Source organism: Acromyrmex echinatior, chromosome 13, assembly GCF_024713525.1.
Source record: "Acromyrmex echinatior isolate Ae372 chromosome 13, ASM2471352v2, whole genome shotgun sequence".
In the NCBI taxonomy this organism is placed as follows: Eukaryota; Metazoa; Arthropoda; class Insecta; order Hymenoptera; family Formicidae; genus Acromyrmex; species Acromyrmex echinatior.
The window spans coordinates 3,985,797-4,003,366 of record NC_141864.1 but is presented as its reverse complement, the minus strand read 5'-3'; the positions used below and the strand labels follow the sequence as shown (position 1 = coordinate 4,003,366).

The 17,570-nt window shown below is 33.7% G+C and overlaps 2 protein-coding genes across 40 annotated transcripts in view; one reads left to right on the top strand and one right to left on the bottom strand.

Annotated features, from left to right (window-relative positions):
- The window catches only part of LOC105146636 (uncharacterized), a 512,872-nt gene that overhangs the window by 278,036 nt on the left and 217,266 nt on the right, over nt 1-17,570 (top strand). For 28 of the 34 annotated variants that reach the window (XM_087412795.1, XM_087412802.1, XM_087412793.1 and 25 more), the window contains one exon: nt 15,274-15,339. The exons of 1 other annotated variant lie outside the window; for it this stretch is intronic. In XM_087412795.1, coding sequence (XP_087268921.1) covers nt 15,300-15,339 — 40 coding nt within the window. In that variant the 5' untranslated portion in view covers nt 15,274-15,299. Of the gene's footprint in view, nt 1-15,273; nt 15,340-15,968; nt 16,133-17,570 lie in introns of all 34 variants that reach the window. 5 more of the 34 variants (XM_087412801.1, XM_087412804.1, XM_087412803.1 and 2 more) reach the window with 1 other exon arrangement.
- LOC105146634 (Dpr-interacting protein alpha) overlaps nt 1-17,570 on the bottom strand; it is a 147,258-nt gene that overhangs the window by 9,441 nt on the left and 120,247 nt on the right. For 4 of the 6 annotated variants that reach the window (XM_087412786.1, XM_087412785.1, XM_011057030.2 and 1 more), the window contains 5 exons: nt 14,990-15,073; nt 9,884-10,007; nt 5,964-6,101; nt 5,724-5,846; nt 3,624-3,794 (listed from right to left, as the gene is read on the bottom strand). In XM_087412786.1, coding sequence (XP_087268912.1) covers nt 3,624-3,794; nt 5,724-5,846; nt 5,964-6,101; nt 9,884-10,007; nt 14,990-15,073 — 640 coding nt within the window. The remainder of the gene's footprint in view (nt 1-3,623; nt 3,795-5,723; nt 5,847-5,963; nt 6,102-9,883; nt 10,008-14,989; nt 15,074-17,570) is intronic. The other 2 variants (XM_087412787.1, XM_087412789.1) reach the window with 2 other exon arrangements.

Below are 17,570 nucleotides of genomic sequence, written 5' to 3'. Positions count from 1 at the left end.
AGTATATCCAACTTATTTCCTAAATTATCTTCTTTCATATTTCGTTAATTTATGTTTTATCATACCTTTATCTGTTCTTATAGCTTAAACCTTCGATGGATATGGATTATAAATAAGTAAAATATGCAAGTTTATATTGCATCACATTATTTAATTGTGACATCTTTTCTCGTAAGAGATGATATCTTACCTGTATATGTAGGGGGAAGATGCCACTTTTGCAGGGTATAACATATCAATTTTTTCTAATAATACGGAACATCAAAAATTTAATTCATTGATTTGTATGATTAAAGAAAGGTTGCTAGAATATAAATAATATTTTTTCGTTCGTTAATTCAATAACATTAAGAAGTTATTCAAGAATAAAAGCTTAAGTGTGGTATCTTCCTCCTAATGATCTTATCGATATTTTATACTAAAATGATATAAAATAACAATATATTACGAATAGTGCCGATTTAAATTTTTTTTAATTAAGTTAAATTTGACTCTATAGATTTAATAGATATATAATTGGAAAAATATTCCAGGATATGACCATCCGAGATTGGAATATTAGCATAATAATAGAAATGCATATATTTAAAGATATATTTTTTAACAAAATATGAAAAAGTTATCATCGGAATCATCACGAAGCAGCTTACTTGAAACGCTAATATAAATATGATAAGGCGAAACATTCGTATTTATTCATATTTATATTTATTATTAGCGATTATTATTATTTCAGATCGATTGTGGTCCGAACGTTTCGGCGCACAGTCACATCTGAAATAATTAATTTTAAAATTGAGAATATATATTGTATTCATAACATCTAACTTTGACCGATTATTGGTGTTCTCTCTCATATTTATGTGTATCATTTACACGTATTTATTCTTAAAAAGTAAGTTATATATTTTTCTACATTGTATTTGAAAATAAAACAAAAAGTTTGATAGCGATTTAGACCTGGATCAAAAAGTATTTTAAGAAGTAAGTAAACATGTTTTTAAAAAATCATTCAGAAAATTTTCATTTAAATTATAAAATTACATATATTATTAAATATAAATATTGATCTTACCGAATTGTTTTAGAGGTATACTTTAGTTTAATTTTGCAGAGAATATGTATTTGATATAGCCTTAACAAGCAATTTATTGTATAAGTAAGCTGCTTGTAATTCCGTGATGTTTTAACGCGACTCGAAACTCTTTTTATTATATTGTTTCAAAAAGTAGTAATGTCACGAATTTATCGGCACTTATCCGAGAGTTTTGATGCTACAAACTTTCTCCATCGGGAATCCCTTGAATAAAGGAATAAAGGTCAAGCTGGGTTGCTTGTAGATAAGACAACCCAATCCACGTGTTATTCCCATGTACAGAGTTTAGTATCAGACAAGGTGGACACGTGCATGTGTATCTTATATATAACATGTTTTCTGAAGTTTCTATCGGAATATTCCGTAGTAAGTTTCGAGAAGATTGCCTCTCGGTAAAATCGATTGCATTATCTTCTTTAGCGAGTTTGAAATTCCCGATTTTACCGAAGATTTTGTTAACACTAGCAAGTAAGAAACGCGAATGCGGGCGAGACGATCTCTTGTATCGTCATCTTTAAATTTACCTAAGCAAATATGTCATCCTTACGTCTATCGCACCGGATGAAGATTCCCCGTTCTCGAAATCGATGGGTCGATAACACGGGACGATTTACGAACGCGAAGGGTATACTGCATTCGCCTTATCTCGTCACCCTTCCGCCTGGTACACCCTGAAGGAAAGGGCTGTAAGCTGGCCAAGAAATTCGACGTCGCGCACGCGAAAAGATGAGGATTGACCGAAGGACATCTACGTTGATATATAGAGGCAACTCCTCGGAGATTTCCGTCCAGTAAAGTGACGATGCTTGTAAACGCGGGGTGTGTTTGCCGTAAAGAGGAAATCCTCTTATTCCTATCATCCCACGATCAGTCATGGCGGAGGTAGGCATGAGACCGGGATGACGTGGACGGTTTATTGACGGCGGGAGCGAGACATGAACAACGATTTTCACGCCGGGTATAGGAGACTCGTTAACCTCGCAAACCGCCGCGTTAATGTAGGAATAATAGGTCATGCGCGAGAGTAAATTCCGCTCCTCGCTTCGATCCTACTACGGTTCGCGAGATATCGCTGTAACCGAGTTGCTACGTGCGGCAAAAAGTCGTTTCCGCGTCGTAATTTGTTCGTTGCGAGTAGTCGAGAGCCTTGTTACCCGAACGCGTTCAAGATCGTTCCGCTTACAAGTCACGCATAGAGCGATTTGCACGATGTAATATCCTAAAAGCGGATTTCTTGACGGATCTGGCGCTTTAAATTTCTTTTCTCCAATAAAGCCAGCTAGCTATTTAACACTAAGACTTGAGGAATCCGATAAATCAAATTTTGAAGAATGAAAAATAAAAAATAGAATCTTGTTTTCTTTTTTATTTAATAAAAAAGATTTTAGAGTTGTATAGACTTTAGTTTTTCTCATTTTGATCTGCGACTTACAAGTACAGTGAATGCAAAAAGTATTCGTACAGAGAAAATATTTTTTTAAAAAATTTTATTTTTAAAAAGTAAATATTATCCAGCGAGAAATGAGTCATCGAATTAATGTCGAATCGATATAAATACGATGATTCCAACATTAATTTGACGTTGATTCGACGTTTAATTGACTATCATTTCTTGTTCAATAATTAACAATTTATTCATAAAAAAAAATAGACTGCATGTTTCTTAAAATTATATATACCAAAAAGATGTGTATTAATTATACAAAATATATCATCTGAAAAATAAGCAAAAATTAAAAATTGTATTGTTTAAATGCTCAAAAAGTATTCGTACAAACGAGAAATTTAGCTTCTAAAATCAGATATGCATGCGAAGCTCGTTTGTTTATATTAGAACAGAATGTATTTATTGTATAAAATTGCTAATTAATGTTTACTTTCTACGAATAAGGCTTTTTTTATAATATTTCTTTATACAAATACTTTTTGCTCTCACTGTATAAAATAATACGTAGATATGTAGCATTATTGAGAGAGAAAGAGAGAGAGAAAGTATTTAATAATAAATAACGAGAAAAAAATTAAAATTTTCTAATAAAGAAATTCTCCATAACGTATATATTTAAAATTTAAATGGCGTTTACTTGATATTAATATATTACAAAGTAGTGTTAGGAAGAAAATAGATGTTATCAACTGTAACAAGCAGAAAATTAATCCCGACACGGTGTTTATATGTATAATAACTCATTCACAGTTTGCAGAGCAAACTTTTCACCGTTGACCTCCCGCGCAATTATCTGCCGGTCTATTTGCAGGTTTTATTTTACGGTACGAAATCTTAATCCCTAGCGTTACGACCATCTAAAAGAATAAAAACGGAGGAAAAAAGGGAGAAAAGTAGGAAGAATCGCGATTATCCGCAAATGTACACGTGCATTGAAACGAAATGCGGAATTCTCCCTCCCCCTCCCTCTCCCCCCCCCCACTTTTGACTGCGTTCCGTCGAGTAATCGAATTAGGTATTCTTTATGGGCTCCGCGGAAAACTTCGTTTGATAACGGTCGAAAACGCGCTGTGTACTCACCGTATAATCGAATACTACTCTCGACCTCGCCGAGGGAATTTTTGGCCGCACACCGGTACGTTCCCACGTCGTTTTTCTGCAAGTTGCGGATCGTGAGGATCATCCGGACCTCGAACGGTGACTTCGTCACCGTTTGGACGTCGTGCCTCACGCTGGATATTATCATCGCGCCTGGAGAACAAAATGGAGAGCATACTCGATTATTCCAACTTCATCGGATAGGAAAAACTGCATGTTGTTTTTTCTCATATTTGCGTTCAGCATTTTTATCGATTGATATGCGGCAACAATAAAAAAAACCATTTATTATGAAATTACAGAGAGAAATACAGAATGTTTTATGCAAAGGAGAAAGAGATAGAAATTAAAATAATTAAGATATACGAGTTTATGTAATGATCAAAATCCTAATTATGTTTTATATATATTTCTCAACTACTAAAATCATGTCAAAGATTTTTTTTTAATCAAATACAACACATGAACACATTTTTCTATTACAATATTTTAATTTTTTAGTCGTTTTAATAACAGGGATCTAATAATTTAATAAAATTAAAATCTTATAACACGCGTATATTAATTATTTAAATACCGCATTTATTTAAGTACCATTTCAATTAAACAATACAAAAGTTCGAGAGTCCTAATATAATTATTGTTATTGTCATTTCAATTAAACTATGTGAGATATATTTATGTTTTACATTGTGCTAAGAAGCCACGTCTTTTATCATAAATAAGATATCTCGCCCGTTTCCCGCTATGCTTTCTTATTACACGTTGAAACAGTTGCGTATAATGGGAAACCAGTGAAAGGTATCTTCCACGCGAGACGAAATTGCATACGAATGCATTGGAGCGAGGAACTCCGGATAGCTGAGCGTGTGTTAAACTGGAGAACGTCTGGCTCTTACGAGCGAAATCCACTGCGGGGATATTTCCACGAGTTTGGATAAGTAGTATTCTCTTATATCTATCTAAAGTTTTCTTGAGGAATCCTGAGCCAAGTTATTACATGTTGTTGCGATATGTTGCTGGTGCTCGTTGACATTTCGTACGATTTACGATTTGATACCGAAATATTTGGCTTTTTACCGATGTATTTACAAGAAAAAGTCAAAATTTAGAATAATTATTGACTGTACACTGAGAAATAAAAGAATAATCTGAATTATCTAATGTTCCATTTTTTTTTGTATCGCTGTTTATCTTGTGTAATCTTAGAATGCGTTTCTGATAATACGAATGAGTTTTTCAACACTGACACTACGATACGCTCAGTGTGTATCGAAATCGCCTAACTAAAGTACGGTCCATAATCGGATTTGTCTTGCGAGAGTAATTAACGTTTGAGTATTTCTCCGCTAGTTACAGTCAGTAATTAGTTAACAAACCAATCGCTATAACGGACTATGCTACTTGTGGTTAATTGTACGCTGGGTAAACTACAACTATTTCACGCTGATGGATCGTATTTATATATACGTGAATGGAAAGATATTTTGTAAATTATTCCTATTATATTAAATTATAATTTCATTTCGCGTGGAAGAGAAAATTGTATTGTTAATAGTTTTGGTTGTTGTTATTATTATATATATATTTATATATATTTCATTAATAGAAGACAAGAGGGAACTGAATTGTCAATAATTACAAAAAACAATGACACGCATCGATCAAGATTAAATGTTAGAACGTATTACAGCCAAATTTAATTTAATTTACAAACTTTGAAATTACTTAATTATTTATGAAAAAGTGTACAACTCGAAAAATACAATCGAAAAGCTCGTCATCTTTATTCAATTATTTATGAAATTTGAAGTCAATCCATACGAGTAATTATTGACCAGTTGACAAATGTAACAAATTAGGAAAATTTCCAATAAACAGTAAATAATAAAGAATGTAGCCAACGAGTAATATTGCCACTGATGAAATTAGCATTACGGATCGAAAAAACACAATAACTAAATACAATAAAATATTACACCGAAATATCGTAGTATTAAAGCACAAAAGAATGTGATATGTGAAATATAATGCAAAAGCTCTATTTTTAACATGGAAATATCATCTCACGTGTCACCTCACCCTTAGGGTCCTTGACCCAATAATTAATCGACATCGGTGACGCTTCGACGAAACATTCCAGAACCACGTCGGTCCCCAAGGGCGCGCCGACCAGCTGATTGGGTACCTGAATCACTGGCGGAACTGTAAATCGAAATCGGAAGATACTGTTGCATTTTCAGCCTCAGCACGGTTTAGCTTTTACACGAGGAACACGGTACATCCAATCTTATGGCTCGGACCGTAATTACTATTACTCACAATGAACGTTGATATAAATACGTTTGCTGACCGCGGGCGGAACTCCGTTGCTGGCAATACACAGATAAACCCCCATCTCGGTCCTCGAGATCTTCGTCAACTTCAGTTCTTCGCCGAGAAATTCGGACTGAGGAACTGCTAAGGACATTAAAGTCGAATAAAATTGATCACCTTTGGTACCACACAAATCGCTAGAGCGCCCCAAAATTCGCGTCCACATTACTTTATTTTAATATAAAGTTACTTTTTTCTCGAAATGTCGCAATTTGATCAATCAATTTACTGATTTATTTTACTAATTATGTTTATAGTTTACTTTAATAATTTAACGTAAATATATGATACGTTAGTTACTTTCTATAAATCGGATACGCATTTACGTGATAGAGTTCAATATTATTCTATTTAAACGAATAATTATTAGTAAGTCAGTTAAGCGTATCCAATACAAAAAGCAAAACAACTTATTAATTGATAAACATAAATAAATACATAAATAAAAAGATAGTTTAATAATAGCTTTGATTAAAATTAATTTAATTAATTTAATTAATTTAATCAAAGCTATTATTTAGCTAGCTTTTTATTGATCGGAAATAATTAGCACAAAATTAATAATAGATATCTTTTCTTGCTTTATCCAAACTAATTTTTTTTAGAGTCTGCCAATTTAATTATATATACGTATATAATTAATTAGTAGGAACTTTAGCTGACAATCGATGTCTCTGGCTATTGTTATTATTTAATGAAGAGTAACCACTGTATGTAGACGGACGGAAAAAGAACATGAAGCGAACGACCTGTTACAAAAGCAATGGTCGATAATCAATAAAACGACAAATGCGCTTAATGATATTATATTCGCGCTAATTATGCTTCTCCAATATTTTATTATAAAACATGTAACGCATGTTATATTTTTGTGTGCGTGTGCGCATTTTATATGCTGTATTTTTAATACGAATTCTTAATCAGTATTCGCAAATCTATTTGTTTCATATTTCTACAACTTTAAAAGTTTCAACAATTTGTAAAATCCAATCGAATAATTTCACGCTTCATGCATCGGTGTAAATGAAGCAAAAGAAATATTTTTGTTAAATAACCGCTCTTCACATATCGTTCGTTTTAAATACGTTCATGAGCGTATTCAGATGCAAACAACAAAGTGGCGCGCGCAGATAAGACAAGCTCAATTTGTTTCGCTTGCACCTGTTCCTTACCGCAAAATATACTAAGCAAACGGACGGAACCCTCCTCACCTGCGGCCTCGTTATACTACATCAGCAGTTCAACTTGCAAAAACATCGATTTTCCCGAAGGTCCTCAGACACACCCCGCGTGTTTTCCGCCCCGCGAATTAATTACGCGGAAACGGTGTAAATGTCATTTTGTGCTTGCACTCCGAACTTAATCGAAGTACTATGAAGTCTCGATGAACGACACAATTCCCGTTTCCCCATTCAAATCTTAAAAGTAAAAGTTTATTCTTTGTTCGCACTTGGAAATTAGTTCTTTTTGAAAATAAGTTGGAACGGAAAGCAAGTTTGAAAAATTTTGAAATATTTTTCGAGTTTGTATTAAAAAAATTAAAAAGGTGAAAAACAAATCGGAATTAAAAAACATTCCGTTTGATAGATAGTTTTGAATATTTAAATTACTGAAAAATTGATGATTTTTTATGAGTTTCAGAAATGCAATCAACAGCGAAAGAATCTAAAAATTTCTCACTTATTAAGTAGTGCAGCGTAGAAAAAACTACTTTATAATTTTATAGTGCAGGTCTAGATCATCTATGCGTTTGCCAAATTTCTCAGATACGGCTCAACTTTTTCAAATTATATTTTTGGCAATAAACATGTGAGAATTAGCTTCATATCAAGGCAAAATATAAATCAATTTATCGTAATGGAGTCAACTCACTGAATTCTTTGGAGTACGATTTCACTCTTTTGGAAATTCATTCCAAAGAATTTAGAATGAAAGTTAATGAGATTTTCAATAATAAAGAGCAAATGAAACGATTTAATTTTTTTTAATTTTGCCATTTGTTCGACATTTTTAATAAAGTATTAAGGTAGTTATAGGTTTTTCGCTGTGCATTACTTACAAACCATCGGAAACCACTGTCTCTTATCAATTTTAATAGACTTTGAATATGTTATAGAGATAAAAATATTTTAAAACTATATTTTTTTAATCTGCTTTTCTCAATTTTTGAGGATCGAAATAATCCCTCGAGAACAACAGATTTTTTTCATGTTCGAAACTATAATATAAGATTTATGAAAAAATATTTTATATGACAATTTTATGGTATTTTATATTTACTCTTAACAACGGTATATTCACATTTTTCGAAAATGTCAAAATTTTTTTAACTTACTGCCACTTCCAGGGATGTTTCGATCCCTAAACAGATAAAAAAAATATGGATCTATAAAGTTTTATCGAAATGATATTTAATTCAAAGCTCGTTAAAATCGATGAGAGACAGTTCTGAGTTTCCTAGTTAGTTACATCCATAAAGGAATTATTTCCAATGTTAATTAAATCTTGTGATAATCACGAAACTAAAACAAACTTTTCCGACATGAGTCCGATAATCACTGCGATTGTGGTGTCGACAATAAGCCGCCGGAGTCGGGTCGTTCAGAGGCGCAGGTTTGCTCTCGGCATATGTTACACCGGTTGCCGCGGCGTTGCATTCTTGGACCACGTTGACAGTACAGCGAAATTTGCCTGCTATTAGTATCACCACGCTGAAGTGAATACTAAATACGTCGTTTAGCCGAGACCAACGCGACGGTTGGGAGGGAAAGGCAGGATGCTTTGCTCGGCTCACGAATAGTGAGTGTTTTCCGTCCAACATTCATTTTACGCTTCTCAAGAGTCTTTGTCGAGGAACATGCAATAATATCATATCATCAAACATTTCGATCCTATTTTCTCGATATGTACAATCTAGGATTTCTTCGAATAATTACAGTTCAGTAAAAAATTAATATTAAGCAATTTTGCTTTTCTGGAATCGAATTATTAATTATCAGGATGTTTTATTCCAGTAATATTAAAAAGGAAAAATCGATCACAAGTTCCTCAAATGACTAACAAGGGAACTGTCTCTCACTGATTTCGGTTATGTTATAATGCATAAAAAAAAATGTTAGACCCATTTTTTATCTACTTACCTCAAGGTAAAGTTTAGAAATCGAAATAGCCCTTAAAAAATAACAGTTTTTCATTTTCAATGACATTGTGAGATATATGAGAAGATATTTTATACAAAAAAGTTTTATCTTATTTCATACTTTTATCCATTTTTCTCGAAAATATCGAAAATAAAAAAAATCTGTCATTTTCGAGAAATTGTTCCGATCCTAAATCTTGAGATAAGCAGATGAAAAATATGAGTTGAATATTTTTTGTTGCTTTACATATCCAAAATCCATCAAAATCAATGAGAGACAGTTCTAACGGTTCCCTTATAAGAGCAACTTTCGGCAAACTGTCATTTCATATCTGAAATGAACGACTCTCCTATTTTAATACGAACATAAATTATGAGAGAATCCCAAAGAAGGTAAACGCGTGTGTTCTACTGGCTCAATATTAAACGCGATGGAATTCGACATTACGTTTAATGATCCGCGGAATGAAGGACGCGACGGTGATCGGCCATTCGGGCAGAAGCTTCGGTCTTCGGCCTTCGGCCGCGGGGCGAAGGCATCATCTCGTAACATCAGCGGAATCGGTTTCCGGGCGAAATTCATCTTAAAATCCGGAACCACGATCCGTAATGAGGGAATTTGAATACTAACGGGATCGCGCGATGCGCGGCATGCGCGGCTAAGGAAAACATAATTGTATATTCCGCGTTATATCGGCGCGGGTGTACCATCTATATTAAATCTTACCGTGAGACTTCTGGTTCGGGGCGCTTCCTGCAAATGGCTCCCGAATTATAATGGGCTTGCCGTCTTCCCGACGCCAGGATACGCGCGGCTCGGGTACGCCTCTCGCCCGGCACGTTAACTTCACCTGTACGTGTTATGAAACCGGAATTATAAAGAGAAGCGAGTTCGTTATTGCACTCTACTAATGCCGTGCTTCATCCAAATATATTTGGAGGAATAAAGGAGAAAGAGAGGGATGCGCGCAAGCCGGGTCTCCGTCTCTATGTAAAACACGTACGTTGCGCGCGAGGACGCTTGTCTGGTACAATGGTGGTTCGCACGGATACTCGAGCGGAAAACGAATCTACGATCGCGAGAGGCATGAAATATCCGATGGGATACCGGACGATTTTTAACGGTTACCTGCTCCGTCGCGCTCGCGCGGACGATTTTATCGAACCTCCTCCAATTCTCGTTAACGGAGGTTTAATTTAGCGATATTTTCGCTTCTGGGCTTTTAATAATCCAAGCGATGATCCGAGGTTATTTTTAATAACGAACGAGGTCAGACGCGATTAAATCAAGTCGATTTTCATAATTTGTCGCTCTAACGTGTGTCTGCATTCGCAGCCATCAATTATGAATATCGGCCCGATTTTCATCAGTTACAATGTTGTGGATACCTCGAAATGAACGGCAGCGACGCGGGTTACGAGTTGCGAAACACGTACGCGAAATGAATATCTGTGTGTTCTACAATGGAAAATATAAACGGCATGTTGACAATTAACGACACGACACGTGTCGCAGCATACTACGCTGTTTGTTCGTTTGCTTTCCACTGACACGCCGCCTGCTGGCTTGCAATATCTGTGACATTTTTGGATGAACATCGTGTTAGCACGATCCCAAAGTGCAACGTAAGTTATTGCATGTCGTGTATTTTGCGTAACTACCTTCAAAAAAGCATAAAATAAGACGCGAGCCTTCTTAGCTTCTCCAAACAGCTTTTTCAGCGCTTCAAATTTAGGTGCCTACAAATTATGTAATAACTGTAACTAGTGACATCTATAAATCTCTTACACCTTGTAATAATTTGGCAATATTTCAAAAAAATTAAAAAAATAACAGTCGTATAAAATGAGCACAAACTCATTAATATATGTTTAATATTGTGCTGTAATAATTGTACAATGATAAAGTTTCAAATATTACTAATTTTATCAAGATGTGAATATAAATTTTACATAATATATCAGTTTCGATCAGATTTTTGAAATTAAACGTATCATTTTCGAGAAATAAACGAATGTTTAAAAATCGATTGCAAATACATATATATTGGAAGGATATATTATTTATAATTCGAAGCATACACTTTTGATGGAACGTTAAACATTCTTTAGAAAGTATTCGGGAAAAGCTTACGCGAAGAGAGAATTTCGCGTTTTTTGTCAGGAGTCCTATTAATTTTAAATTAAGATCGCAACTGGGTCAAGAATAGATATACTAAATGTGACAGCTTTTATTGTTGGAGGAAAAAATAAATTAAAAAATTAAAATCTTTTGATATTTATTTCAGTACGGCGTGGAAACGTGGAACATTTTATGGAATGAAATGCGATAAACCGCGAAAAATCTCCGCAAATATAGATCTTTTTGGAGTCTTTTTTATTGTTTTATGACGAGGTTTGGCGAGCACACGAGAGGTGCGCCGTTAATAACAACAGTTATGGTCTGAGAAAATTATTTATTTAACTCGATGGGTTCGGTTCCGCCGTCAGAAAACGGATGAACACAAACCAGAATCTCGATTAAAATTTCAATTTTTTATTAACTTTATCTAACACGGCAGATCAATGAAAGTTTCAGTTTTTTAAATGATTATTTTAATATAATCTGCTGTTAGACATCGTTTTTATTAAAGTTATTACATTAAGCCTCAATGTGGCTTTTGAGACAAACGTTATTCTTAAACAAAATTGCTTTACACGTTGAGATATTTCTTCCAATATTGTTCATTAATATTAATTATTTTAAATATACAGTTGTTTGGAGCGTGTTAAAAGTACAAAGTTCATTAAAATTGTACAAAGTTTTATAAAATTAGAATTCGACACTTTACGAGTTTAAGAGTAAGAGTACTTTTGCTTGAAACTCTTTTAGCTTTACACTGAGAGAAATGTTTCAATACGTTTAACCATTTTGTTGTGACTAACAAAAAACTTTCTTCTTATCTTTTCGTTAAAAGATTTTGTGTTGCTCTAATCAAAATTTGATTAGAATAACCAAACTTGTGTTGTTTTAATCAAAATTTGGTTAAAATAATCATTAGAACAATACAATTTTTAAATAAAAAAGCCAGAAAGTTTTTATTTTTACATTTTTTTCAATAAATATTTTTCAATATATATTTTACTGATGAAATCTACGATATGCTTCTGTATAATTTTTGTCTCTATTATAGAAGCTTAATGAGATGTACGTTCATGTTGATATTTAATTTTATACGACGGCTCAAATGAAATTGATGAGTCAAATATCCGACCCTCAACTGAGAAATAACTTTAAACTGAAGAAAGAAAATATAATGGGTTATACTTTCAACATCCTAATGGTCATCCTGTATTATACATATATAAAATATCTTAAAACAATCACTAATCAATCCTTAATAACAGAGTTCTTTAGTAAATTTGTCTTAATGAAAATGCTGGGGAAGATTTTCAATTACTGTAACTTTTTAATTTTTTGAATTATTTATTTTTATGGCTACGCTTTGAATTAAAATTCTTTCAAGATAAACTCTATTCGAAGCTAAACTAAAGAATGTAATTTTGTTATCTGTTTGACTTGAAGTTTAATAGATGAAAAACTCTTTTTTTCATTCCCTTATTGTCTCGACATGTTTGTTAAAGAGAAATTGATCTCAAATTAGTTAAAAACATCCGTCGTTAAAAATACATTCTATGATTTTACATTGTATAAAAGATATTTTATATAATAAATACAAATCGCTGCTGATATGGCTTATTAATACAGCTTACGTCCATAAATAACATTTTATAGAAACGAGTAAAGAATTAAATTTCGTCGTTTCAAGAAAGCTGAAACTTTTGATTATGCAATTTTCTAAGTACATAAATGATATCCATCAGATATATTACAGCACACAATTCTATTATAACAAAAATAATACGATGCGATACTTAGAAATGTGTCCCGACAAACTCGTCAAAAGAAATAGAAAGTAACTTATCAAACTGACAGTTGTACAATTTTCACTATACCAACTGCGGTAGCTTATAATAGGCGGACTCGCTATGCGCGGTATAATTTCAAAGTTTAAAATGGTCCATGATAGTAGCTTCGCGGAGCTGTCGCGTCTTCGTAAAAGCGTCCTGTCAGACGTTCCGAGGGAAGCGCAATATTCTTTAGTCGAGCGACACCGTCGGCCATGCGCGCGGAAAAACGCGAGGATGAGATGAGGTATTCGCACAAATTGCGCGACTGCCACGGAATATGAATTGTGAGCAACAGGTCACTTATTTTCTCTGATGGCTTACTTACAGCATCCGGCGCGAACGTCAAGACCGGCCATAACACGCGTGTGCCAGATTACACTCTCGCAATTACGCGTAAAAAATTGTCGGATTAAATAAATTACTTATGAGCGATTAGGCTGAAAATCTATTAGGTATATGAAAGTTATATACATATATGAAATGTACGATTATACTTTCTTTTCGTTGCAAAACTAGTAGATTTTAATCATTGAAATAGCTCGCCTTTCTCAGCTCGAAAATGCGTGAGATAATAAAACTCCAATTAAAGTTATTAATAATAAAAAGACATTTAATAATAATTACGGGTTGGTTTTATGAATGTAATGTTGAAATAGCACTTGCAACAGGTGTTGGAAGTTGCAGTTACGAAATCGCTATAACATTATGAAGTGCGCTTCACCATTATAATTATTTTTCATATTAATTGAAATGTCAACATATTTCTAAATACGATATCCAATTCATATACGTTAGTGTGCATGATGGAAGGCAAGTAAATTCAAAGTTGCTCATACTTTTAATTCGATATCAATATTTCGTCAGAAACTTCTCAATAAATTTGATTTATTAATAATTTCGTAATTAAGGCGTTATTAATGACGATGAAGTTGCAGGTTATTTGTAGATTCAGATACAAGCCGTTGCACACTCGTGGCGTACTGCCGTTTTCCAATATAGATTTCTCCGACATGAATCACGCGAAATAACGTTGGTCTGATAATTTACTACACACGTAAATCAGCACATTTGTAAGCTATAAACCGTCGTTTATTCATGACGGCTTCTGTGTAGAGTAAATTATTTAACGACCCCCCTGGCCTAGTCGCGCATAGCGCATCTTTCCTCTGGCATATTTATTCGCAAATTTATTTCTGCACGCAGATGGAATCGTCGGGATTGAGACGAAAATTAATTTCGATCGAAAGGAATTTAATCGTCGTATTTTATAAAGAAACAAGAATTTTCCTGTAAGATCTAAAATTTTACTGGATACAGATTTGAAAATAATTTTTTGTTGGATTACTAAAATAATTATATTGATAATCAAAAAATGATAAATAACGCTGCAATTGATTTTGGTATTGTAATAATCAGTTTTCCAACAAAATTCTTTTGAAATCATATAATAAAGAATATAGGATTCTCATCTTAAAATACAATACAAAGATTATAAAAAGTATATGAGAGTAAATATTAACAACTCTGAATGTATAAAAAGTTAAAACATAGAATATATTACATTATTTAAATTCGAAAAGGTTCATTAGTTATTACATGTTTCGGCTTTTGGATTGAACCAGATAAAAACGTAATGAATTTGTTATTAAAGAACATCGTAAATATGATAGAAAGCGTTAAACTTTAACTAAAAATTATTTTGATAATCCAACAAAATTCAAAATCATTCTTTTCATGTGAAAATTAATAATGTAAGAGAAATGCTATTTCTTATAACTAAAAAGCAGTTCTTAATTGTTAATAATTAAAAGTTTTTTTTGATAATTGAGAATTAAAATTATAGGTAAAATAAAATATAATTAAAATAAAGAAAGATATTTACCTGGCCGCCTTCACCCACCATCATATCACTTGATGTAGCTTCAGGATCGAAATCAGGTGGCACAACAATAGACAGCATACCTGTCTGGAAAAAATAGATCAGCGTTTAATATTTAAATAGCACAAATTAAAGTTTGTTTTATTAATAGCATTATTTCATTTTATAGTAATTGTAACTATAATTGTAATTCTATTTCTTTTCTATTTTTTTATTCAATTATTACGTCTAAAAATTCGCATTCAGATTATACTTAATATGAATACATAATAATTTTTTTGTTACAGATTGCGCATAATCCGGAATAATACAAATGAAACTGTCTATGTCTGAATATTACGCGACCTTTTACGGTAAGTTTTTTACAACTAGCTACAGTGCATTTTAATTAACGTATATGCGAAATTTACGATAATGACAGGAGAGGAAACGTGAGATGCGCACGGTCAAGGCAGTAATTATATTTCTAACATGAAACGTAAAATATTCTCTGCAAAATCGTAACACGCTCTTTGTTGCGAAAAACATATTTTTTTCCATTATACAATAACACGACATCGCAAATGTGATTCATCCGATATGCGGCGTTGATAGCAACAAGCGAATCAGAACAATGACATATAGCTCGCTTTATTTCCCTTGTCGCGGTCCACAGTGCTTCTGTGGAAATAACCAGTATTGAGATAACCAATTTTTATTCGCAGTAGATAGACACAAAATAAAATTGCGGAATTAATGAGAACAAACGAATTTCAGACTTCTTGAGATGAATTAAATAACTACACCTGGAAAACAATGTCATAATGTCATCAATTCATTAGATACGATTCTGAACGTAACAAGCAATTCGCGGAGACAGTTTATTTGTCGGTTTTTTCCTGCTTTTCGTAAATTAAAGTAGACTACCAAGTACAGAGCCATAAGGCAGCGAATAACGCGAGCGTCCCTAAATCTCACAAGCATCTCTCTCTATATACTTTAGCTCGACGCCGGTAACATATTATAGCCGTGCAACCTGCTACCGTTGCCAGTACGGATGCCGGTGTATGTCGTGGGTTTCGTTAATTAACGACACATGGTAGCGCCAAACATCATAACTAACAGTCGGCACAATCATTATTGCCTTCTGCGAAGCCTAACAATCATGTGAGTTATAGTCACACGTGAGTCACATGTTTAAATTTGTTTAATTCGTATATTAAATATAATAAGAAAGAAAATTATTTTTGATATCGGATGTCATATACTGATTAGTGTGTTTTCACGTATTTTATTAATATGAATATATATATATATATATGTATATAATTTTCAATGCAATTAAAAAAGAGAGAATTAGATACACTTATTATTTTTTATAATAATAAATATTTCTTAATAATATAATCTCTAAATCATCGAGTAGGAATTTATTTATAACTCCGACAAGTCATCTGAAAGATGATTTTAAGCTGGGGCATAAGTTTAAACTACAGTAAAAAAAAAAAATTTGTTGAATTTTAATAAATATTTGTTTCAATAACACTAACAAAATATTTACTCACAATAAATAAATATTTACTCAAAATGAAAAAGTTATGCTTAAATAAAAAAAAAAATGTTTACATTTAGTAAATATTTCGTATTTTGAAACAAATATTTATTAAAACTTGGTAATATTTTTCTCAGTGTACGCTATGTGTTAATAATTTTCACGACTTATTGTTTAAATAATCAGGTTGATGTTTAAAATGCAAATGTTTTAGCAAAATGTAAAAAATGTACAATCTGTCTCAACAAAGTGCCTCGCAGTAACTACGCATTCGACGTTTATCAACGCGCGGAGGCGCTATCGCGAGATATAATTCCTGCGAGCGAGTGAAGACAGCAGAGAATGCGCGGCAGAATCGAGGAGGTGGATCAACCTCCTTGAATGCTGCGAGGACTTTTGTCGGTGGTCGTACGTCAGTCACGAGACATCAGTACGAGTGCAAAGACCTCTTCCCCGTCCCGTCTCCTCTGCTCCACCATATCCTCCGTCGTACTTCCCCTCAATTCTCGTTTCACTTCCTCGATTTAAAGGAAGTCCCTCTCGCGTACGAGAGGAGAGCGCCGCTTTCTCCGTTCTCGCATAAGACGCGAGGTGTGCGCGCAATTACGAGGATGTAATCCACGCCACGACGAAACTTCAATCGTTATAACCGAGTTGTCTGGCAAGCCGCCGCTGCGCCGCGCCGTGCCGCTCGAGAAACAGTCCCGACGAATGCAAACTGCGTACCTACCACCTAACGCGACGACGACGATGACGAGAGCGGCGAGACACGTGCCCGAGCGCGTAAACTCGTACGTGTCGCCACTGAATTATGAAACTCCCTTCCTCCACATCCGCGTGCTGTAAATTAATTATTATGCGCCTGCGAATAACTGTATCAATCCGCGTCGCGATTCGGTGAATGAAATCCGTTTCATTGATCGGTCAATCTGCTTTTAGAATTGCAGATTGCATGAAGCGATTCTGCGAAGCGATTCTTATCTATGAAGCCTATTTTCTTCCCTCTCGAGGAATTGCGTTATTCTGATACCACATAGAAAATTAACTTGATAC